Source organism: Helianthus annuus, chromosome 14 (genome assembly GCF_002127325.2).
Source record: "Helianthus annuus cultivar XRQ/B chromosome 14, HanXRQr2.0-SUNRISE, whole genome shotgun sequence".
NCBI classification, from domain to species: domain Eukaryota; kingdom Viridiplantae; phylum Streptophyta; class Magnoliopsida; order Asterales; family Asteraceae; genus Helianthus; species Helianthus annuus.
In genome coordinates this window covers 133,106,696-133,130,439 of record NC_035446.2, presented here as the reverse complement: position 1 = coordinate 133,130,439, position 23,744 = coordinate 133,106,696, and the positions used below count along the sequence as shown (strand labels likewise).

Here is a 23,744-nt window from a genome sequence, read left to right as displayed (position 1 = left end):
CTCCTAACCGTTAGAAGTAACCTTATCAACATTTAACAACCTGCATTCACCGATTTGATCACCGAAGTCTTCGCAGGAACGTCCATGGTCACTGGGTTAACTATACTACTAAATCATGGCTCATACTAATCCGATCTGACCGAAAGTGAGACATGCAAACGACAAACCCGAATCGGGTTACCGGAAACTCGTCGGAACCCTAACTGACTTCGCCGAATCTCTGGTGCTGATTGAAGAAAATCCTATGGCGACATACAGTAATCTCTGATGCTGTCTTTTTAAATCAATAATCTCTGGTGTAAACATCTAAGTCATTTAGATTAGAGCATGTCAAGTGGTGGCAGTTTTGGAGATAAGAGGGAATAGGATGGGGTTAATCTGCTCATGGGAACATTATCAGGAGTGAAAACCCCCCAAATCACGAAGCTATTTTCTAAAAGATTGAAACTTTACTATTGCGTCGACATTTATGAATTAATACATATATACAATAACAACAACAACAACAACAACAACAACAACAACAACAATAATAATAATAATAATAATAATAATAATAATAATAAAAACAATAACAATAACAATACTGTAAATCAATAAACTATAATTACAATTGAATTATGTATTAATATTCAAAGTATGTCTACACAATAACAAACTATCTAACTAAATAGGGAGGAGATGACAGTTGGATGCTGATAATGATAAGAACTGTTAATAGGGCAAATTTTGGGAAAACTTCAGCTTAGTACTTTGGGTCTCATTGAGCAATTCATGAAAATGCTTTTGCCTAGCCTTTGACTTTGCGTTCATCATAGCTTCTTGTGCCTCGTCTACATCCCCGTCGGTTTTTGTTTAAAGGCGGTAATCCATAAACATTAAACAAATTCTTATTAGTTTGCTGCAATAAGAAATAGTTAAATTATGAAAGAATATTGAATACCACCAGAGAAGGACCAGGAGCGTAATATCTTGCAATGTTGTAAGTGTCGCGACCACCAATAACGAAATAGTAGGGATCATGAATGGTGCCAAAGTCGAAGAGGCAAGCCTTTTCCAGCCTCCAATACACGGTTGTGGGTCGTCAGCAGGTCAAGCGTTGAGGTTGGTGCCAACATATTTTACTTTATATCGCGAATCATACGTCTCCTACAGTTAACCAAGAAAAGGAAAAGAAATGCATTGGTTTATGAAGTTTTTGACAACATAATTGTTATAAACTTATAATTCTAACATTTTAATCACATATGTTAACCCTCCCCAACAGTGGTAGCACACTAGCTTTAGCTTATATATGAGATAAAATAATTACCCTCACTTTAGGTGCCCCATCCTGAGGCCACCGCGCCCACAGATCAATGTGCTCATTAGTGCCTAAATCACCATGCTCGACAAAGCTACCCCACCTCCTCGCACTCATTTGATACTAGTGTCCCATCACCGGTACTGCCCTACTGCTACAACGTTCAAAACCAATTTCCACTATATCTTAACATGGTCACATTAGATCAAACTTGTTTAAATTACACAATCATGTCATAATAACTTTTCATCATATCATAACCATATCATTAAGTTCTTAATTTCATTTGGAATCAAACTTAAATCAAGTTTATAGCAATATCAAAGACACATACATGTACCATGATAAATGTAGCCTAATTTAGAAATGTAACAGAGCATATCATATTAACATAACATCATAGTAATTTAGTAATCTTATACCACGAAGCACAATAATCTAATACGAACAAACATAGAACTCAAGAGATTTTCCTAACAAGAACACCTAGTTCAACCACAAGAGCACTCGTAATTAACAATGCAAGCACAAACATTCAATTCAATCACAAGAACATCCAATTCCCTTGCCAACAAGTTTTGTTTATTTGAACAACAAAAATCCGAAATAAATTGTTAGGGCTCGGAATTGGAAACAACTTGTAACGATGATTCTACTATACGTGTTAGGGCTCGAACAACTAATCTCAAACAATTAATGTGCTCCAATGGTGGAGATGAAGTTGTGACAGACAGAGGGTGGAGTTCGCGCCAAGTGCTAAACAAATTATATAGAATCAAGCTACTGACGAACCACCATCGATGGGTAGTCATACTGCCCAAATAAATTTTTGGACGTAGGGTAATGGCTTATTAATAGATACAACATACGAGGCCTTAAAAACACAGGGAAATATAATATACGAGAAAGTTGAGACCAATGGGGTGGGGTGGTTATCTATTGGCAAAAGCAAAATATTTAAACACTTGAGTTTGAGAGAGAGAGAGATATTGGGTTCAAGTCTCACATACGATAAGGATTAAACGAAATTTGCCGCTTAAAAAATATGAGAAAGTTGAGGTTTGTTGCCTTTAATATCACGTATTGGGCACATGATAAGATCTTCTTAGTGGTTAAGAGATATCTTGGGATCCTTACCCTTTCAATTTTTTTTTTTTTGAACGGCAAATTTGGATCACTGACGGACCACTGGAGTATCAGCGTGCCACCAGCAGAATCATCCGATCATATCCATCTCCACTAGGTAATAATGCCTATACACTAATTCAGGAGGAAACCCAATAAATCTGAGAAAAACCCCTTTTATGGGAATCGAACCCATAGTCATAAGCCTTATCTCATCCCCAAGATATCCTTTCAATTTTGTTCGTACATAATACATATTGAAGGTTAATACTAGATATGTGCCAAGGTCATATTCTGTCATATTGATCTAAGAGTCAATGTTGCACTCGTGCCAGTTTGGTTGGCTGTGAAGGTTGGGTCCCACTCCCACCAGGATCACTTAGCATTACACAATGTGAAGATTATGAAGATCACATTATCACGATGAATTAATAACCCTGATAATACCATACACCTTGCTTTTATTTGAATAATAATTGACTGTTTCAATTATAAAGTCATTAGAATATTAACAGAAATTAGAAATACAACTTATTATACTATTGCATAACACGTTAGTTGATATTCCAAACAATCTGGAAGTGTATGTGTATAATTAGGGCTGTGCACGGTTGGGTTCGGTTATTAGTATTATCTGTAATCGTAACCGAAGTTATCGGTTAATCAGTTCGGTTAATTCGATTAATTTGTCAGTTTTCGGTTCGGTTCGGTTAATTTTCGGTTAATAACCAATTCAAACAAGGGCTAATTTTTTTTTGCTTAGAAATACATGTAATGGAGGTATAAATACATGAAATAGATGTATAAATACATGAAATTGATGTATAAATAAATGAAATGGATGTATAAATGCATGAATAGATGTTTAAATACATAAAATGAAGGTATAATTAAATGAAATGAAGGTATAAATAAATGAAATGAAGACTTAAATAAATGAAATAGAGGTGTTATTACATGAAATGAAAGTATAAAATATGAAATACATGAAATAAAGGTATAAATGCTATAAATATATAAAGAAATATTTAAAGAAATAAATGATTCGGTTCGGTTCGATTAGTTTCGGTTAACTGATGGCAAAAAAAAATATCCGTTAACCGTCTTTCGGTTAATTCGGTTTCGGTTAATTTCGGTTCGGTTTTGTCAGTTTTCGGTTTGATTTCGGTTATTGCACACCCCTTATGTATAATGATAATCCCTTTCACGTTTCAATTAATCAACAATCCAACTTGCTCTTTGATGTTATCTTACCCATTATTTATGGAAAACAATATCAAAACAAAAACAAATTTGGATAATATACGTAAAACATAAATCATTTATCGCTTTTATTTTCTAATTCTTAATTTTACAAAACACTTTTTTTAGTTTTCTTCCTTGTTGATTCTTTCTTCCTTTTTTATTTTTATTTATATATATATTAATAATTTTATATTCAGTTAGAACATATATGATATTATAAAAAACGATTGTGTTGCTTTTGGTGGTGATGAAAAGAAGCACCTTCCATATATTAATTTAAAGCAACCTGGTTAATGATATTGACCTATACCTATATTTATTTAACTAAGATATCATTGTTAAAAAGAACAATATTGGAATCGCTAGCGATAATCAACTGGTGAAGCACCGACTAACGATTAATCAGGATTAAAAGAGATTAATTGGATTGGGATTTTATATGTAATTTTAAGTTTTATATGTATATACACACATTTTTATATGTATTTTGAAGTACACATGTTTAACACATTCTTCGATCCATATTTTTAAGTAAACAAAATTAATTACCGAAATTTATAAATTCTGGTTAAGAATCTGACTAAATCGCTAGACTGTCACCGATTTTTAACCAATTAAAACTGGATTTTTACAACCGATTTTATTCTTCAAAAGTTATGTAAGATGTAGATAAAGATGAATAGATGATTGTTAGGCTGCTCGGGGCGCCTTCGGGGAGTTCAATCGGGGGACGCTTTTGCCGATCGGGGTGGCACCGCCAACCTTGCGGGAGCCCAAATCGGTTAGGGTGAAGGGCGTTCAGTCACCGAACAAGAGAGAGAGAGATGGTGGGCCCCATGGCTGTAACAACCAATCAACTTTTTGTTTTTTTAATAAAAAAACAACTCCTCTAAGAGGGGTGCACCCCGTACGTTTTTGGACAAGAGGAGAGTTATAGAGGGGAAATGACATGGCAACGTATGATTGGGTTAAAAAAAATTTCACTCACCTAATTAGGGGTGCACCCCTTCACCCTTACAAGTAAATTAGGATTAAAAGCCATTTACAAATGTAGAAAAACCATACACTATCTTTCCAAAATCAAATTACTAGTTCACCAAAACTCTAAGTCACCTCTTTCCCTTTCCACATGACCATTTTACCCTCTCCTTCCATTCAAATCAACCCACTTTCCAAACATTCACTCATCATCCCCTTCACATGCGCACTCCCTAATTAATCAAACTCCACACCAAATTCCACCTTTCTTCACCCCCAATTCTCTTCTCTCTCCACCCACCCCAATTTCCAATCACATTCTCCAAAAATTAACCCATGAAGTTTCCCAAACTAACCCTAACAATAATCCTAACCCTCATATCCACCATCCTCCCCCCTTCTTCCCCAGATCCCAACGACCAATCCTGCTTATCCAACTTATTCAAAACCCTTCAAGACCCAAACCACAACCTTATGAACTGGACCGAACCCAACTTCCAAAACCCTTGTTCCGGTTTCCTCTCTAACCTCGCCGGAGCTACCTGCAACAACGGCCGCATTTACAAACTCTCACTCCCCAACTTCAACCTTCACGGCTCCATCTCACCCTTCATCTCCAACTGCACCAATCTCCAATCACTAGACCTCTCCAACAACTCACTCACCGGCCCGATCCCGACCGAACTCCAGTACCTTGTCAACCTTGCCGTACTAAAACTCTCATCAAACCACATCTCCGGCACAATCCCGCCGTCGATTGCCATGTGTGTGTACCTTAATGTTATCGATTTACATGATAATGATCTGACTGGAACGATTCCGGCTCAGGTGGGTTCGTTGGTGCGGTTGTCGGTTTTTGATGTGTCGAATAATAAGTTGTCGGGTCCGATTCCGGTGAGCTTGGGGAACCGCACGGGGAACCTGCCGAGGTTCAATGTGACGTCGTTTTGGGGGAATAAGGATCTTTATGGGTACCCGTTGGGGCCGATGAAAAATAAAGGGTTATCGGTTGTGGCGATTGTGGGAATTGGGTTGGGGAGTGGGTTGGTGAGTTTGATGTTGAGTTTTACGGTGGTGTGTGTTTGGTTGAGAGTTACGGATCAGAAAATGGCTGCTGAACAAGAAGGGAAAATTACCCAGTTGATGCCGGAATATTGATTTTTTTTTTTTTAAGATTGGAAGGTTGGTGTGGTTAAAGTAGGTTTTGGATTTTACTAAAGTTTGCCCAATTGTAGTATATTTTTTTGGATTCTTGAATTGAGATTATTGTTATTATGTATGTAATTATGTTATAATTATTTTGTGAGATTTTCTTGATAGCATAAGCTAGCAAACTGTATTGCGTGGTGTTGTGACGTTTTGAAAAAAAAAATTACGTTAAAACATAGGTCAAATAAAAACGTACATAAAAATAAGACCGAAAATGTATTATATTTGACTCGGGTAGTTTACGGAAAAAATTAAATTTACGTGAAAATGTAGATCAATCGAAAACGTACATGATAATAAGCATAAGAGCATATCATATCTGACCCGACTAATTTTTGGGAAAAATTTACGTCGAACGTAAATCAACTTGAATTTATACCCAGATGTACATAAAAATAAGCACGTAAAACTTGATTAAAAAGTCTTTAGAAAGTTAAGGAGTTGTAAGTGTCAATGTTAAAAGTTGACAGATAAAAGTATAAAAATATAAAAAGAAAAGCACTATTCACCCAAGTTGATAATTGTTATATATATTTTATTTTTTTTAACTTAGAATTGTATTAAAGAATCATCAAAACTTATTTATTAGTAGGAAAGACCTACAAGCCGGGTTGATTACCTAAAAATGATAGTTTTGCTTATGCATTGTTAAAGTTGCCTTTTAAGGGGCTAATAAGGCCCAATATACTTTTTTGTTGACATGTTAACGAAAGTGTGAAATGAATTGTGTGTTAGTGTTGGGTAGGGTAGGGGAATGAACTTGAAATTGAGTTTTGAACCGGAGCTTTTCAATCGATGGGTGGGTTTTATCATGAGAGACGCATTTTGATTTGACTACCATCACTATCATATATTCTACATTTCTACCATCTAAACTTTCCAGATATTTTATTTAAGTTATTTTGGTTTATTTGGATGTAATCAAAGAAGAAACAACTTCCAAAGTTTGAGGTATGTTGTTGTGTAAATCAAAGTCACTGTTTCATTTTAATAATCGATATGATATAGTTGATTATAAAAAGGTTTTAGTAAAAACAAAACAACATTGGTAGGTCCTTCAGATTAATGTGAAATGTATTGCATGTTATATTGTTCGAAACTTTAACTTCTTCTTTTTGGATTGTTAAGCAAAGGGGTCTTTTGAGGAGGATATCATAGGATCTAGTCCAAAAGTCATTAAGTTATGCGTACGTTTAACTTTCAACTGTACATGTGAAATTCCTTGATTTCGATTGTAAAAGTGACAACTTTCAAGTGCACCTTCAATGTATCCATTCCGTCTTGAGTGATTCAACACACAAGGTTGTAGGTCTTTACTCTTTTTTCTCCAAATCCGAATTGAAAGGAAAGAATACATGTCAAGGATTTGAACTATGGTAAGAAGCGCAAAGATAGGCCCTTAAATCATGGATTTTGAACATAATGTTCTTATACAATATTCAACACATATGAGTCATAATCTTGTCCATGCATGATTGTCGACAATAACATTTTAGTAATTTAAACTTTCAAGGAGGTGTCGTAGTGTTATTCGCTTTAACTTCTATCGCATAGGACTCAAGTTTAAGTTTCGATCGATCAGTTGTTTTTTATCTTTAATTCCATAGTCCATTTAAAGCCACATGCCCAGCGTAAAGTCCGTTTCACCTAATCTTATTGTTTAGCAAGATAGCGGTGCATTCTGTGAGTGTCTCATAGCGAATTCTTATGGTTAAAAAAATCACCACTGGCAGTAGCGGAGCTTGAACGAAAACCCAGTGGGTGCTGGACTCTAAAAATCCAAATCGGTAGGGGCGCGACTCCTAAAAATCCAATATTTTACAATATAAAATAAAAATTTTCATTTTTTTTTTTGAAAATTTAACACTGCAAGCAAAAAATCGATAGGGGTCTGGGGTAACCCGGGCCATAAGTAAGCTCGCCCATAATCACTGGTTGAGAATAAGTCAATGTATAAGTTTCTTTATGAATAACTCATTTTCGTCTCAATAGTACTTTCACAAATAAATATATACATAAATTATTGTTACACTATAGAAGGATGATATTAAAAATCATAAACTTCATAATCATGTAAAAAACGCCTCTAACTAAGGCTGTAAACGAGCCGAGTCGAGCCGAGCTAGACCCAGCTCGAGCTCGGCTCGAACTCGATTCGAGCTGGCTCGGCTCGAGCTCGAATTTCAAATCGAGCTGAGATTTGAGGCTCGAGCTCGGCTCGATTAGAATTCGAGCTAGCTCGGCTTGGCTCGATCTAGCTCGAACTAACAAAGAACCACAAAATTTATTACTTAAAAAGCAATTAAAAATGAATTTCTTCATAGCTTAAGGGCCATAATTGCCATTTAATTTAACCATATGGCTAAATATGCAAGTATAAATAGTTAATTCACTTTCTCCATTGTCTTTACCTTCTTTTATAGGGAAGATACTCTCTTAGTTTTTGTTTTCTAAGCGATGTGGGACAAAAAAATGAAGGATGTAAACCTTATCGAGCCAGCTCACGAGCCCACGAGCCGAGCCAGGCCAAGCTCGAGCTCGGCTCGTTTACAAACCGAGCCGAGCCGAGCTGGCTCGTTTACAACCAAGCCAATTTCGAGCCGAGCTTTCTTCGAGCTTTTTTCGAGCGAGTTTCGAGCGAGCTGCGAGCCACGAGTTTTTTGAACACCCCTACCTCTAACCTTCATGCAAAATGTGTGGTCCTTAGACCTTGTTGAAACTTGAAAGGTATATGAACTCCGTGTGCTAAGAATAAAAGAAAAACAAACTAGTGACAAAAATGTATTTATCGAACAGAACAAGGACCTGACGTGTAACTATGTAGTATTCAAGTATATTTCGAATCAATAAACGGCCGTAACTCGGATCGGAACGGAGCAACAATTGACAAATGGCTCTCATAAAACCCGCCACATGCTCCATCGTATCTCTTCTGCCGTTTCACCGTCATCCTACACACAAATACTTCAAAACCATCTTCACCGTCACCGCCCACCGATCAACCAAACACTCGTTAACCGTTTTCACAAGTGAGAAGCAGCAGAACATGGAGAGTACGATTGATAACAGCTACATTATTGTTGGTACTTTCTCCGTTTCACTCTTAGGTTTTCTTGTTCTATCCGTTCTCCGACGTCGTACCAGCAACTCAGTCATTCACTCTAGGAAGATTGTTTCCGGCGTTGTTAGAAATCGAACCTATTCCACACCAGGAGAGTTCCGTCGCCGGTTTGGATCTGCAGATGCTGACGTCATAATCGTCGGAGCTGGTATCGCCGGTGCCGCCCTTGCTTATGCCCTAGGCAAGGTTAGATTCAGAATTTTACTTTGTTTAAAAGTAAAATTTTATCCTTACACGGCTGTTCGTATATTTGTTGACAGTGAAATATGTGTCCTGATGTGAATTGGGAGATACCAGATTCCCTTTTTTATTTATCATTTGATCATCAAGTTTATGAATGTGATATATGGATTAGTTGACGGATAGAATTTTGATTTAATTGGTAACAGGAAGGATGTAAAATTCGTGTGATTGAGCGAGATTTAACCGAGCCGGATAGGATTGTAGGTGAATTGCTACAACCGGGTGGATACCTTAAGCTGATTGAGTTGGGTCTTGAAGGTATGTGTTATAGCTAGCTTTCATCTAAAACTGGGATTACCAAGTAATTACCGTGTGATCATAAATATATAAATATGTATTTGCAGACTGTGTGGAGGATATAGATAGTCAGAGGGTCCTTGGATATGCTCTTTTTAAAGATGGAAAGAGCACTAAGTTATCATATTCTCTAGAGAAATTTCATTCTAAAGTTTCGGGTCGAAGCTTTCACAATGGGCGGTTCATTCGTAGGATGCGAGAAAAAGCCGCTGCTCTTCCTAAGTTAGTACCAAATGTTTATAATCTGTCACAAATGTTCTATAAAAAATAAATATATTTTTTTTAATCTTTATAAACAATTTAAATATATTTTCAGTGTAGAACTGACGCAAGGCACTGTGACATCCCTTGTCGAAGATGAAGGAATTATTAGAGGCGTTCAGTATAAAACTAAATCTGGTGAAGTTATGCAAGCGTTTGCGCCTCTTACAGTTGTCTGTGATGGCTGTTTCTCTAACTTGCGCCGTTCTCTCTGCAAGCCACAGGTATTTGTAGATTTTCACTCTTTTTGGCTCAGTTTCAGTGTTGACTTTTGGTCAACTACAGGTTGATGTTCCCTCATGCTTTGTGGGGCTGGTTTTGGAGAACTGCGAGCTTCCATATCCAAATCACGGGCATGTCATTTTAGCAGATCCTTCACCAATCCTGTTTTATCCGATTAGCAGCAGTGAGATTCGTTGTTTAGTTGATATACCCGGTCAAAAACTTCCTTCTCTTCGTAATGGTGACATGGCAAAATATTTGAAATCCATTGTGGCCCCGCAGGTTCCGCGTGAGCTGCATGACGCTTTTATAGATTCTGTTGATTCAGGGAATATAAAAATAATGCCAAACAGTAACATGCCCGCTCCTCCTGTTCGGACACCTGGCGCGCTTTTGTTAGGTGATGCTTTCAACATGCGTCATCCTTTGACCGGTGGAGGGATGACCGTCGCACTCTCTGACGTCGTTGTGTTACGAGACCATCTTAAAACGTTGCGTGATTTCACCGACACGAATTTACTCACCAAATATCTTGAATCATTCTACACGCTACGTAAGGTAAGAAGACACAAATAACCATTTGGTTGACTTTTTAGTTACTTAGTTACTAAAGTGTTAAATTTATTTTATGCAGCCAGTGGCTTCGACAATAAATACATTAGCTGGGGCTCTGTACAAAGTGTTTTGTGCATCTCCTGACCAAGCAATGAAGGAAATGCGGGACGCGTGTTTTGATTATTTAAGCCTAGGAGGTGGTTGTTCATCTGGGCCTGTTGGACTACTTTCCGGGCTAAACCCGAGCCCAGTGTGGCTAGTTCTTCATTTCTTTGCTGTAGCTGTTTATGGGTTTGGTCGTCTGTTGCTACCTCTACCCACCCCTAAGCGGTTATGGATCGCGGTTCGGTTAATTCTGGTGAGTAATCAAGATTCCCCTACATTTTCTTTTGCAAATTGTGATTTGTAAGATCATTTTAGCTTATTTTACTTAACATGTGAAGGGTTTGTTTAATTAAAAAACAGGGTGCAGCAGGGATAATTTTTCCTATTATTAAAGCGGAAGGAGTCAGGCAAATGTTCTTTCCTGCTAGTGTGCTTGCATATCATAGAGCTCCTCCAAAGAAAGGTTCACAATGATATTGGTTGAAAAATAAGTATATAGCTTATTATGTACCATGTTAGATTGTTTAGTGCTTGAGATGTAAATTTTTTTTTTTTTTTTGTGTGTGTGTGTGTGTGGGGGGGGGGGGGGGGGGATATGTGTATATGTAGCAAGTAGTAGTTGCAGATGCATATGTCAAGTAGCGTTTTTAGTACGAAAGAGAAAACATCATCTTTACGTCTGTAACGATACAAATGTGTTAGGACTGAGTTAGAAGGGTCTGGATGTAAATAATCAACCAACTTACTGCCGGTTAGTTAAGGTGGGTGAGTCGGTTAATCAGTAAGTGTACTTGAACGATTGTATCAAATGAGAATATGTAGTAAGTGTTTGTGATTGAATCCTCTTGATATTATTTCTGCTTCTACAATCACCCTTTGTATATATCTGTACTTTATCGACAAGTACAACGTGGCGTGTCGGGTTTTCGAATTATAACAAATTTTAGATTGGTTTTTCAAGAGTACATTGCTACTTCCGCATGTGCATATTTGAACACATGCAATGTAAACACTAAACAGGTAACAATGTAATATCATTGTAGCCTTTCTTGAGAATTTGAAGTTGCATCTTTTCGCAAACCAAGGCAATCCAACGCTCAAAGATATGAAGAAGGTTTCTCTTCAAAGATCAAAAAAACATCTTTGATCATTTAGGATTTTGGGATAGTTGAAAACATGAAGAACAAGATCAAATTCAAGGATTTGATAGTTTTGGGGGAATGTTTTGAACTAATGATACAAAAGAGTAAATTACTTTTTGAGTCTCTGTGTTCTAGTAGTTTTAACCACTTGAGTCAAAAATAAAAAAATTAACGCTCCAAGTCCCTAACCGCTCATTTTATAACGTTTTGAGTCTCTGTGTTTTAGTGGTGTAGATACATGACCGAGTCTGGACCTTTCTCAAGAGGCCGGACCATAACAAAAGGAGCGTACATGTTAAAGGTCTATCCTCCTTACGACAATAATGGACGCACATCCCAAAGCTCATCCGCCGAATGACGTCATCAAAGTCAACTAGTATAAATACCTCCACCAAATACAATACAAGTACGATTTTCTGAACCTTCGTCCTTACTCTCTCTTCACTCTCTCTCTAGCAAATACTTATCCTTACGCCGGAGGGTGGTCGCAGAGTGGCCCTCCCACCTCTGCGACGAGCCTAACGGTTTGTTCAGTGTGCAGGTTCAGATCTCCAAGCTGTTCAAAGGTCTAATTGTGGTTACTCAGAGTCCGGCCACTTTTTGGATCTCTAATTGGTGTCATCCGGTTTAACGTTCATAGTCTTTCACTAGTTGAACTTCTTGAACAAAATCACTAATTCTATATTTCTATTACAATAATTCAAGTCAACCGATTAGAATTTTCAAAATAAATATATAAAACCTGAAGATCCAAAAGAAGTTGATACACCCCACTTTCACGCAACAACTTACACATGCTATGTTCCTTCCTACTATGATCACCGTGTTTTACAAAACTTCCACTTATTATGAATCCATTCCATTAATTTTCTGATCTCAGGTCAGGTATTTTTTAATTTTTTACTCTCTAATTTCTCTTTTTAATAGTACATTGCTTTGTCTTTACATTCACATATTTAATTTAATCTGATTGTTCATCGTCTTCTTTCAAAATTTTAAATTTAATTCTGTTCATGGGTTTTCCAGATCGGTTCATATCCCTCCCTATGCAATCATTTCAATTTTCTTACGAACCCAAATGCTACTATATCTTGAATCATTTTGAACAATGTAATCCTCTACTTATTGTATGCGGACCAAAATTAGAAAAGAATAAGACTCAAATAATTTTACGCCCGCCATGTGTTCGACAAAAAGACCGTGTGGTTTATGTTTGTGGGAAGCTTTGATGATACTTTTCATTTGAATATCCTTATGTTTTATTCTTACTTTGCGCGACTAGTTATGTCGTCAAGAAGGCTAGGAAATCCAACGCGAAGGTTTGTGGGTGGCGGTAGTAATTCGCTGGCGGGGATTTTTCATTCAAAAACGCGTCTTACGCCTCTATTACCCATTATCCTTGTCTTGGTAGTAAGTTCATGATCCGTTTTGATCACATTTGATCTTATTATGCTAACACTTTCTTGCACTAATTGTGATTATGTCTTGGTTTCCTTTAACAGGGAGCGTTCGCTATCCTTTCACATCTTTATACGCACTCAGGTTAGCATTTGGCCATGGTGAATTCACATGAGTACCCCTGTCTACTTGACACACACTCATGGATTGCAGGTGGCTTTAGGGATGCTAAAGTAATTCACATGGTTGAAGGTAAACAACCTTCAAGTTAACAAGATACCATGAATATTGATACATACTAACGGTTAACATATACAGGTGATTTTGGTTGCTCATTAGATGTTCAAACGGCTATACCTTTTCTAAGGAAAACATACGGTGATGGAATGCAGAAAGTATTGCATGTGGGCCCTGATACTTGTGCGATAGTCTCCAAACTGATGAGGGTAAAAGATGTGGAAGCATGGGGTGTGGAACCATATGATATCGAGGATGCTGACGTGGCATGCAAACGTCTTGTGAAAAAGGGTATCGTGCGTGTTGCCGACATCAAGTTCCCTTTGCCGTACAGACCGAAATCGTTCTCGCTTATCATAATTTCGGATGCAGTTGATTACCTTTCTCCAAAGTACCTCAACCGAACCCTTCAAGATTTAGCAAGAGTGTCTGCTGATAATCTTGTTATATTCACAGGTTATTCGCTATAAAAGTATAAAACTTCTGTTTTTTTTTTTTTTGAATCACACACGTTGCAAATTTACAACATTTTTTTTTAATTTGATTTCAGGTTATTCTGGTAAGTCAAGAGCTAAAGTTCAACAACTATCTAATTTTGGACGCCCGGTAAACAAACATTTTTGCATTTGTGACTTTCATGTGTTTATCTAGTCAAGATTATGATTAATGTGTCTTTCTTAGGCTAAAATGAGGAGCGCGTTATGGTGGGCCCGGTTTTTTGTTCAAATGAGCCTCGATGAGAATGAAGCTGCAGCGATGAAGTTTGAGCAGGCCGCTTATGAGGGTTCATATAAGCCTAAATGCCAAGTTTTCCACCTCAATTCGTATCAGTGATACGATAATTGTGTTTATCTTGATTAATTGCAACTTGATGATGTTTTTAACCAAAAATCATTCAATTCATTTGAATTTGATACAGTTGGCTTGCGTTACAAATAAATATGAGATTATGTTCTTTTTGGCATATAATATATATATCATGTAGCTTATGGATGTATAAAGTATAAACTGAACATTGGCGGACATGTTAAATGGATACATTCTAAATTCATAATTGGCATGTTTGGGCCTATGAACCCAACTATAATAAAGGCCCAAAGCTTGGAACCGACAAATGGACTTGGATAGCTTTTGGTTATATACAAAGGCTATCAAAACATAGGGATAGCAATAAGACATGCATTTGTATTGTAAAATTGTGTCTCCGACCCGGCTTAATACATGTGAGGCATCGGGTATACTATAATTAGTTTATTATAAATTACCCATTGGGATTCCTAAGTATGTTTCTTACTATTTAAAGTTATATATGTAAATTTATTACCCAAGTAAAAATTCTATGTATAAATTAAAAAATTTGATGAATTAGTAGATTATTATATTGGACTATTGCCCAGCTCCATCTCACATGATCTAAACGTATTGGGCTGAATTTGGAACTTCTAAACAAAAAAAGTTTTTTTTTTCATGCTTTGGGCCTTAATTATAGTTGGGTTCATAAGCTATTAAGTGTTTTCAAATAACGACCTACGTGATCATTAATATCCAATTTTGAGATATATCCTAAGAAAATACAATGTAACACAGTCAAATTATAAAGTATATGTTAATTACTTGTTACTTGAGGGCAGTGGCGGATCCAGGATTTTTAGCTAAGGGGTGCAAAAAATGGATTAAGTTAACAGGTCATGTTAGATCAGTCGAAACAGGTCGGATCAAAGTAAAAATAGGCTCACTCACATCCCAAATTTTAATCACTAGCAATAAACAAATAACAGTTACTAAACAATACCAAGTACAATTTGAACAGTTACCAAACAGAAAGAGGGTAATCGATAAACTAGGCTGATTGAATATGGGCTTTGAAGAAATGTTAGGGTGTGGGCGGCTCGGCATTTCTTTCCTGACGCCTAAAGTTAACAATAAATTAAGGTAATAGACACATCACGGTAAAAAAATATCTCATCTGTTAGTTTATATTTAACAAGGTTTTTAACAATAGCTTATAACTGAACATATAATTTTAAATATACTATTTTGCTCAATTTATTCTTTATCTACCTTTTCATGTATGCTTTCAGTAGATACAATATAATGTGTAACAAAATTTCAATCAAATCGTAAATAAAAATTATATGAATCAAAATAATATATTCATATTTATATAAGTTAATATTTATTAACACTTATAGAAAATATCATATTTTAAATATAAATCATTAAAATAAAAATAAACAAAAGGACAAAAAGTACTTCACTGACTTTTGATAATACTGTAATAGTAAATTACAAGTATAATTGTTTCAAGAGGGTAAAAATGTAAATTTTAAATTAACCTTCTCTCATCTCTTCATCTTCCTCAAACATTCTCCTTCTTAAAGAACAAATACAAAAACAACTGATAAACTATCTTTATCTTTTCTCTTAAAAAGATTATTTCTCTTCTCTAATTATGTCCTTAGGGTGCCTGCCATAACTTAGTAGCTAGTGCCTCTATAAATTTTCGATGAAATGAAGCTTTCTTATAGTGTAATTAGCATATTTTGGTAATCAAGTAAATCCGCCCCTGCTTGAGGGGTGTTTATAAACCGAGGAAATTGACTGACTCATCTAAACCAAAACAAGTCAGCTGGTATAGCTAGTATATATGGTTCAGTTCATGGTTTGAAACTTGGAAACCCTCGTGAAACTAACCCAGTCAATTAACATTTATTAACTTTTTTTAATTTTAAATATGTATGGGGCTACTACCGGAGTGCAACAATGGGATCCTTTGGAGCCCCTTCTCTTTGCCCTTGTCTTACACCCTCTCATTCTCCGGGTGCAGGACCGCTGTAACCTCCCGTTTCATGCTTGGTACTTGGATGATAGGACGATTATCGGCAACGCGACTGAGGTTGCTAGGGCCTTAGACATCATCAACGAGGAGGGTCATCTGTAGGGCTTTACCTCAACATTAAGAAAACAAAGGTTTTTTGGCCGACATGTGATGGGCGGAAAGTTCAGGACGGACTTTTCCCGAGAGGGATTGGCAGACCACGGAGGGGGGTTAAGCTCCTTGGTGGAGCTGTTAGCCGCGACCCTAACTTTATTAGGGAGTTGGCAGGGCGGCGGGCCTCGGGGGCGGTTGACCTCATGAAACTCTTGCCCTGCCTTAGGGACCCCCAATGTGAACTCCTTCTACTAAGGTCATGCATGGGGGGTTGCTAAATTACTTTTTGGGTTGCAGACTTGTCAACCCCATTTGATTGTGGATGCGGCATCTCGGTTCGATGATTGCCTCTCGGAGGCTTTAGATTACATAGTTGTGGGTGGTGGCCCTTTCTTTAGTGACCTCCAATGGCGTCTGGCATCTCTGCCAATGCGTCTAGGTGGTTTGGGCCTCCTCTCAGCTCGAGATGTTGGGGTTTATGCCTTTGTGGCGTCCAGAGCTCAGTCTTGGGAACTACAGGATCATATCTTTTGAAACAGTGGGGCTGTTGGGCTCGACCGGGACTATCTGTAGGTGCTCGAAAGCTTAAATGCCTTTATCTCGGATTTTGATATCGACGGTTTCTCTAACAAGGACACCGCCCCCTCGAAGTCACAAAAAACTTTGGCAAATGCTCTGTTTAACAAAATCGCTCAAAGCCTGGGAGAAATTTTTGGTTTATCATCTCGCCAGAAGGCAGTGTTGGAGTGCCTGAAAGGTCCCCATGCTCAGGATTTTTTACCGTTATCCCGATTGAGGGGTTGGGACAATGTATGTCAGCAGTAGAATACAGAGTCATCCTTAAATACCGGCTGATGATCCCTATGTACCCAGAAGATGAAAGCTGCCTGATATGCCGTAAAGCTTGTATGGATAGATACGGAGAACACACAGTGCATTGTAAAGAGCTCCCTGGGTTCAAATATCGGCATGGCAGGGTGCGGGATGTGTTGTGGGACATCCTGAGAAGAGCTGGGATTTCGGCTAAGAAATAAGCTCATGTGAATTTCCTTACGGACCCTATGGAAGGGAGATCAACTCTGCGACCAACGGATCTGCTCGTCTTTGGTTGGGCTAAGGGGAAACATGCATGTGTGGACATCACGGGGGTTTCCCCTCTGGTTGGTTTAAGGGAAAACGGGTATGTAGCTGGACAAGCAGCAAGAAAGGCAAAATCGAAGAAAGTTGATAAGCACGCTAAAGCTTGTGTAGAGAACCATCATGTTTTTGTCCCTATTGCCTTTGACACATTTGGCTCTCTAGCGCCAGAAGCTATCCAATTCCTGACTGGTCCAACGGGTCATCCACAACAGTTGTTCAGCCTTAAGGGGGCAGGGTTTTGTTTTTGGTAGATTAGGGTTTGCAATTCAGAAAGGGGTACAACGCAACTTATTGTCCGTCTACCTTCTATTTTGATATAACTTGGAAAGTATGGATTAATAGTACAAGAATGCAATTGAGATATTGATTATGAATTAAGAAAAATATATATGTAGTTAGGTATATGTAATGTACATAAACCATCCTTATCACTTTTAAAATTTAAGACAAAATAAAGAAAAATTAGAAATAAATAAAAATTGATTTAGAACCGTTAAACTATCAGACTGTAAAAATCGATCGGTCCAACCACCATTTGGTTATTTTTGAAACCATACTAACAGTTCAAACTACGGGTGGCAAAAGTGATGGGTTGGGTATGTGGGTTATGGGTTAGGATAGGTATAGGTTAGGATGGATTTGGGTTATGGTTATGATGGATTTTTTAAGAAGAATGTTAGGATACGTATGAGTTAGGATGAGTTTGGGTAAAGATGAGTTTATTAAAGGTTAAGATGAGTTTGGATAAATATTGGTTTGACTTTCGATGATGATAGGCAAAAAATAAAACGTAAAAAAATAATGAAAGCAAAAAAAAATTAAAATTTAAAAAAGTAAAAAAAAGAATCATTACACATAGTATGCTCGTCACCCATCAGCGTATGTTTTTGTTTTATGCACCTGTAACTCTTCCTCAGCCACGATGGGCAGAATATCTGAACAAGTACATGATCGAGATAGCGGACCAAAAGCTATGGAACTTGAGTGTGGGTCTTTTGTCGAAATGGAATGGCCTTTTTCTTTATTATTTATCGTAAATGAGTGAAGTATTACACATAATAAACAAAAAAAAATTAGAAAATAAAAGAAAATTAAAAAAATCAAAAACCTTTTTAAAAAATGTAAAAAATAAAAAAAAGAAAAAAGTAAAAAAATTCCAAAAAATCAAAATAATTGAAAAAAAGTAAAATCCCAAAAAATTCAGAAAAATAAAAAAATAAGAAAAAAGTAAAAAATAAAAAAAAATCCAAAACATTTATAAATCTCAAAAATTCAAAAAATTGTGAAAAATTAAAAAACTTAAAAATTAAAAAAAATATATAAAAAACAAAAAAAAGACAAAACAATTGAAAAATAAAAAATAAAAAAAATAAAAAAATTCAAAAATAAAAATAATTATATATATAGTCCATGTGGTTTACACAAAATAACATACTTATATACTAATAGTTTAAAATCACCTTATAGGGTATTAACTTTTTATTTTGTAACGTTTGGAGGTATTAACTTATAGGGTATTAACATAGTTAGTCTATGTGGTTTGCACAAAATAACATATTTAGGTATTAATAGAATGTGATTTTAAGCCTACAAATAACGTTAATACATTCAAACGTTACAAAATGAAAAGTTAATACCCTAGAATGTGATTGTAAACTATTAGTACCTAAGTATGTTACTTTGTGCAAACCACAAGGACTAACTATGTAATTAACTCTTGATTTTCCAAACTTCTTTTATGTTTCTGATTTTTTAATATTTTTTTTTATTTTCTGAATTTTTTTTATTTCTTTGGGATTATATTTTATTTTAAATTTTTTTTTCTGATTTTTCTTGTTTTTTTATTTTTTAAAATTTTTTGATTTTTTATTTTTTGTTTTTTTATTTTTCTGAATTTCTTTTGGAATTTTTAGTTTTTTTTTTATTTTTTGTGTTTATTTTAAATTTTTTATTTTTTCTAATTTTTTTTAATTTTTTAGGGTTTTTAATTTTTATTTTTTTTTTATTTTTCTCTTTTGTGAAGTCAACGTCTACGAACACTCGAATATGATGAATAATTTGCGTGTGATGCTCTTTTTAGAGTTACCAATTTTTATCCAGCGTTATACCCATCTTCACCCACGAATTATTTTAAATAGATATCATACAACCTATATTGATACATCCTTAATTATTTCTTAACCTATCCTGACTTATCCTATTTTTAAAATGACCTAAAATAACCCAAAAAAACTCAAATAAATTTTTATGCTAGGCCTAGTTCAAACAAAACTTTTGTAAAAAAGATAACTGTTTGATACATATTTCTAAGGGTGATCGGGGTGTAATTCGGGGACCCCATCGGTGACCCAAAATACCGATTAGGGGGGGGGGGGGCTGCCAACATTTAGGTGAGTTAGAGAGAGGGAGTGAAATGGGTGAGGAGCTGCCGAAGAGAGGGGGAGGAGAGAGGGAGGAGAGAGGGAGAGGGGACCAATCAAAAGTTTTCTTTTTCTTTTTTTTAAAAAAAAAAAAAAAAACCAATTCACCTAAGAGGGGAGTGCCGCCATCAATTTAGGGTGTTAGGGGAGTTTAAGAGGGGAGTTGACGTGGCACACGAGGATTGGTTTGTCGTAAGAGAGGGGACTCACTTATTAGGTGAGCACCCCTTATACCCTAAAGCAAAAGAGAATAGACAATTTAAAAAGAAAGAAAGTGATCAAGATATCAAAAGGAAAAGAGAAAAGAGAAAAATCTAATCCTAGGAATTTGAAACCCACAATTATTGCCAACTTCTACGTACCGCAACCCCGCAATTTAATATAATCTCATCCAAGCAATCATTGTGCGAACCACCTCTCTTTTTTGGTTTGTTTTTAAATAACACAAGGTTATAACCCTGTGTATTATACGGGTTAAGTAAATAAATTGATATACTAAATAATAAAACATTATATCTTTAAAAACTTTCTTTATTGCACGGGTTGAATAAATATAATTTTATATATTAAATAATAAAAAGTTATATATATAAGAACCATATTGTACGGGTTGAATTAATGTAATTTTATATAACAAATAAAAAAATTATATCTTTAAAACCACATGTATTACACGGGTTGAATAAATGTAATTTGTTTACCAAATAATAAAATAATACATCTTTAAAAAACCTCATTTATTACACGAGTTAAATAAATGTAATTTTATATACGAAATAATAAAAAAGTTAGTAAATGTAATTTTGTGTAGTGAAAATAAAAATATTTAATATATTAATACAAAGTTTGGTTTTCGTGATAAATAATTTGTTTTATTTAAAATGTTTTAAATTAACAATTTACAATTTTGGATAATATTTTATTAGAAAAATAAAAGAATGGTATTCGAAATTAAAAGTAGGATAAAATTTAATATTAGCTCATTATTCATTTATTTATTTATTTATTTAATATAAGATAAGTTTGAAAGTGAGGCGAGAAAATCATAAAATAAATACCTACAATGAACGACATATGTCACACATTAATGTTTTATTATATAGTATGGTATAGATAAAAATTTAGATTGATATAAATAGATTATTTTGTTGTAGCCAAATTTGTTAACGAAATCTCAATAAATTTAACCCATTATTTAAAACTCTGTAAATGTATAAATGATAAATAATATTAGTTAGGGGCTGTTTGGCAACCCTCTTAATGAATCATTAAGAGGTTCCCCTCTTATTCGGACAGAGGTGTAGTTGTTTGGTTGGCAAAATGCTAGCCTCTTAATGGCATCATTCAGTCTGTATCATACAGATATAATAACTTGCTGAATGAAAAAAAGACATTTGTTACCCTTTCCCCTCTCTTCTCCTTCTCTTCTCTGTACAGATAGAAGAAACCCTAGTTCATCAGCCAAGAACTCCACCCCACTCCTGTCCTCCCCACCGAAGCCTCCCGCCGCCCTCCTCCTCCCTCTCCTCACCACCTCCCGCCTACCGCCACCTCCTCCCTCTCCTCACCACCTCCCGCCTCCCGCCGCCTTCCTCCTCCCTCTCCTCACCACCGAACGCCTCCCGCCGCCCTCATCCCTCTCCTCACCGCCGAACAGCACCCAGGTTCGTTTTCTTGGTTATTTTTTTTATTAAACCGATTTTTCATTTATTTTACTCATTATTATGATTATGATGTGGTTAAGTTTGATTTTTATGGATTTGTTTATTTTTCTGATTTTTTTATTAGTTTATTTTTTTTATTTTTTTTTTCTGAATTTGGTGATTTTTTTTCTATTAGTTTTTTCCTAATTTTTTTCCAATACTTTACTCATTAATACTTTACTCATTATTATGTTGATTGATGTTGTATGTAGAATGGTTATGTTGTATGTTGAAAATTCATAGATGTTGGTATGATTGGTATGATTGATGTGGTTTAAATCCCTAATATTTGGTTATTTTTATGAATGTTTTTTGTGGATGGTTATGTTGTATGTTGAAAAAAGATACATGTTTTCTTTATGTTGTATGTTGATTGTTATTAGTTGTTATATTAGAAATGGCAAACAGGATTAGGATTAATTGGAAGCAAGAAGGTGTTGAAAAAACCTTTCTTGAAGCATGTGTTCATGAAGTAACCGTTAATGGACGTGAAGGAAGCAGTCTTAAACAAGCGTCATGGAAAACCGTAGCTGAAAATTTGAAAACACAACATAATTTCATAGTGGAACAACGTCAAATGAAGAAGCACTATGATTTTCTAAAAGGAAAATTTGCAGCTTGGTTAAAGCTTAAAAACAAAACCGGGAATGTCAAAGCTTATAGAAGTTGGTGAAGATATTAGCAAGTTGGCAAAGATGATGATTGAGAAACACACACTTTCTGATGATATGGATGCATGTTTGGAGAAGTTGGAGACATTGGGTTGGGATGAGTCGGATGCGAAATACGAAACAACGCTTTTGCTTTTTGGTGGGAGTGCCGATCTTAGGAAACTGTGGGTACGTCTTAAGCCGCAGAATTGTGAGAAATGGGTTAAGAATGCGGGAGCGAAGTATGGATTGTTTAACTAAGATTGTGCTTTGATTGTTTTTTTTTTTTTTTTTGGGTTAGATGTTATGTTATGGATGTTATGTTTTGAATGTTATGTTTTGGATGTTATGTTAATGTGGATGTTATGTTTTGGATGTTATGTTATGGATGTTATTGTTATAGATTAATGTGGATGATATAGTTGTTTATTTATGTTATGATAGGTACCTTATGGATCCGAACGATGAGATTATAGTTATCATGATCTTTTGTTGGTATTGGGTTTCATTAGCCTCGAGAATAAATGTTGAAAGGATAAGAGACTTGAATTCGGCATTAACCGGTCATGAATACACGCAAGAATTATTGCATGGTACTTCTACACAATGTCATGAGATGATGCGTCTTTAACGTGATGCATCTATACTATTGTGCAATCAATTTAAACAAAAAAATTGGGTGCAAAGTAGTAGGTCAATAAGCTTGGAAGAAAAGTTGGCTATGTTTTTTATGGTCATTGGACATAATGAACGTTTTCGAATGGTTAAACGAAGGTTTCAACAATCAACGGAAACAATTCATAGATGTTTTCATGAGGTCCTAAAGGCAATGATGAATTTCGCAAGAGAAGTTATAGTTCCAACATCTTCTAATGTAAGCGCAAATAACTCCGAACGACATAGAAGGCTAAAAGAAATATTTCATGGAGCAATAGGTGCCTTAGATGGAACTCTTATACATGCGATCGTGCCTGTTGATCAACAGACTCGTTACATGGGAAGAGGAAAAGGTGAATGCTTTCAAAATGTATTAGCAATTTGTGACTTTGATATGATATTCACATTCGTATGGGCCGGATGGGAGGGCATTGCACATGATTTACGAGTTTTAAAAGAAGTTGCATTCAACCCAAATTCTGGCTTTCCTTTTCCGCCACTAGGTTTTTAACCATTCTTCAATGTTCATTTCATACATTATTTGTTTTTTATATGATAGTTTTGATACTGATACAAATAAGTATTACCTTTGTGACGTTGCGTACACCAACACTCGTGGATTTATGACTCCCTACCGTGGTACGAGGTATTGGTTAGCCGATTTTCAACGACAACGTGCGTTAACTAAGGAAGAAAGATTCAATCATGCTCACGCACAACTCAGAAATGTCATTGAACGTGCATATGGTGTTCTAAAGGCGAGATTCCCAATCCTAAAGCAAATGGCTCCCTTTTATTTTC

General features: G+C 35.8%; 3 protein-coding genes across 7 annotated transcripts; all 3 read left to right on the top strand.

Annotated features, from left to right (window-relative positions):
• Nucleotides 1-4,739: 4,739 nt before the first annotated feature.
• Nucleotides 4,740-5,970, top strand: LOC110903827 (receptor-like protein 44). Its single transcript, XM_022149621.2, has one exon. It carries the CDS (start codon nt 4,988-4,990, stop codon nt 5,807-5,809), a length of 822 nt encoding a protein of 273 aa, XP_022005313.1. The 5' UTR covers nt 4,740-4,987; the 3' UTR covers nt 5,810-5,970.
• Nucleotides 5,971-8,559: 2,589 nt separating this feature from the next.
• On the top strand, nt 8,560-12,177 carry LOC110903826 (squalene epoxidase 3). Of its 2 annotated transcripts, XM_035983283.1 has the most exons (8): nt 8,560-9,167; nt 9,371-9,482; nt 9,569-9,743; nt 9,838-10,006; nt 10,068-10,562; nt 10,639-10,917; nt 11,025-11,127; nt 12,033-12,177. In XM_035983283.1, exons 1-8 carry the CDS (start codon nt 8,751-8,753, stop codon nt 12,038-12,040), a joined length of 1,758 nt encoding a protein of 585 aa, XP_035839176.1. In that variant the 5' UTR covers nt 8,560-8,750; the 3' UTR covers nt 12,041-12,177. The 2 variants fall into 2 exon arrangements, with proteins under 2 accessions (XP_035839176.1, XP_022005312.1); XM_022149620.2 differs by lacking the exon at nt 12,033-12,177 and having other exon boundaries at nt 8,562-9,167; nt 11,025-11,504.
• A 325-nt stretch (nt 12,178-12,502) lies between these two features.
• On the top strand, nt 12,503-14,396 carry LOC110903824 (probable pectin methylesterase CGR2). Of its 4 annotated transcripts, none has more exons than XM_022149617.2 (7): nt 12,503-12,686; nt 13,089-13,216; nt 13,309-13,348; nt 13,418-13,456; nt 13,523-13,897; nt 13,992-14,047; nt 14,123-14,396. In XM_022149617.2, the coding sequence occupies exons 2-7, from the start codon at nt 13,091-13,093 to the stop codon at nt 14,273-14,275; spliced, it is 789 nt and encodes a 262-aa protein (XP_022005309.1). In that variant the 5' UTR covers nt 12,503-12,686; nt 13,089-13,090; the 3' UTR covers nt 14,276-14,396. The 4 variants fall into 4 exon arrangements, with proteins under 4 accessions (XP_022005309.1, XP_022005311.1, XP_022005308.1 ...); XM_022149619.2 differs by having other exon boundaries at nt 12,503-12,691; XM_022149616.2 differs by lacking the exon at nt 12,503-12,686 and having other exon boundaries at nt 12,703-13,213.
• The last annotated feature ends 9,348 nt before the right edge of the window (nt 14,397-23,744 follow it).

Excerpts from the sequence above, each read along its gene's own strand:
- LOC110903827 (XM_022149621.2), top strand. The coding sequence starts at position 4,988 with ATGAAGTTTCCCAAACTAACCCTAACAATAATCCTAACCCTCATATCC.
- LOC110903826 (XM_022149620.2), top strand. The coding sequence starts at position 8,751 with ATGGCTCTCATAAAACCCGCCACATGCTCCATCGTATCTCTTCTGCCG. Across the intron at positions 9,483-9,568 it reads GATTGAGTTGGGTCTTGAAG|ACTGTGTGGAGGATATAGAT; the intron begins GTATGTGTTATA and ends ATGTATTTGCAG. Across the intron at positions 10,918-11,024 it reads TCGCGGTTCGGTTAATTCTG|GGTGCAGCAGGGATAATTTT; the intron begins GTGAGTAATCAA and ends ATTAAAAAACAG.
- LOC110903824 (XM_022149615.2), top strand. The coding sequence starts at position 13,016 with ATGTTTGTGGGAAGCTTTGATGATACTTTTCATTTGAATATCCTTATG. Across the intron at positions 13,217-13,308 it reads CCATTATCCTTGTCTTGGTA|GGAGCGTTCGCTATCCTTTC; the intron begins GTAAGTTCATGA and ends TTCCTTTAACAG. Across the intron at positions 13,457-13,522 it reads AGTAATTCACATGGTTGAAG|GTGATTTTGGTTGCTCATTA; the intron begins GTAAACAACCTT and ends TAACATATACAG.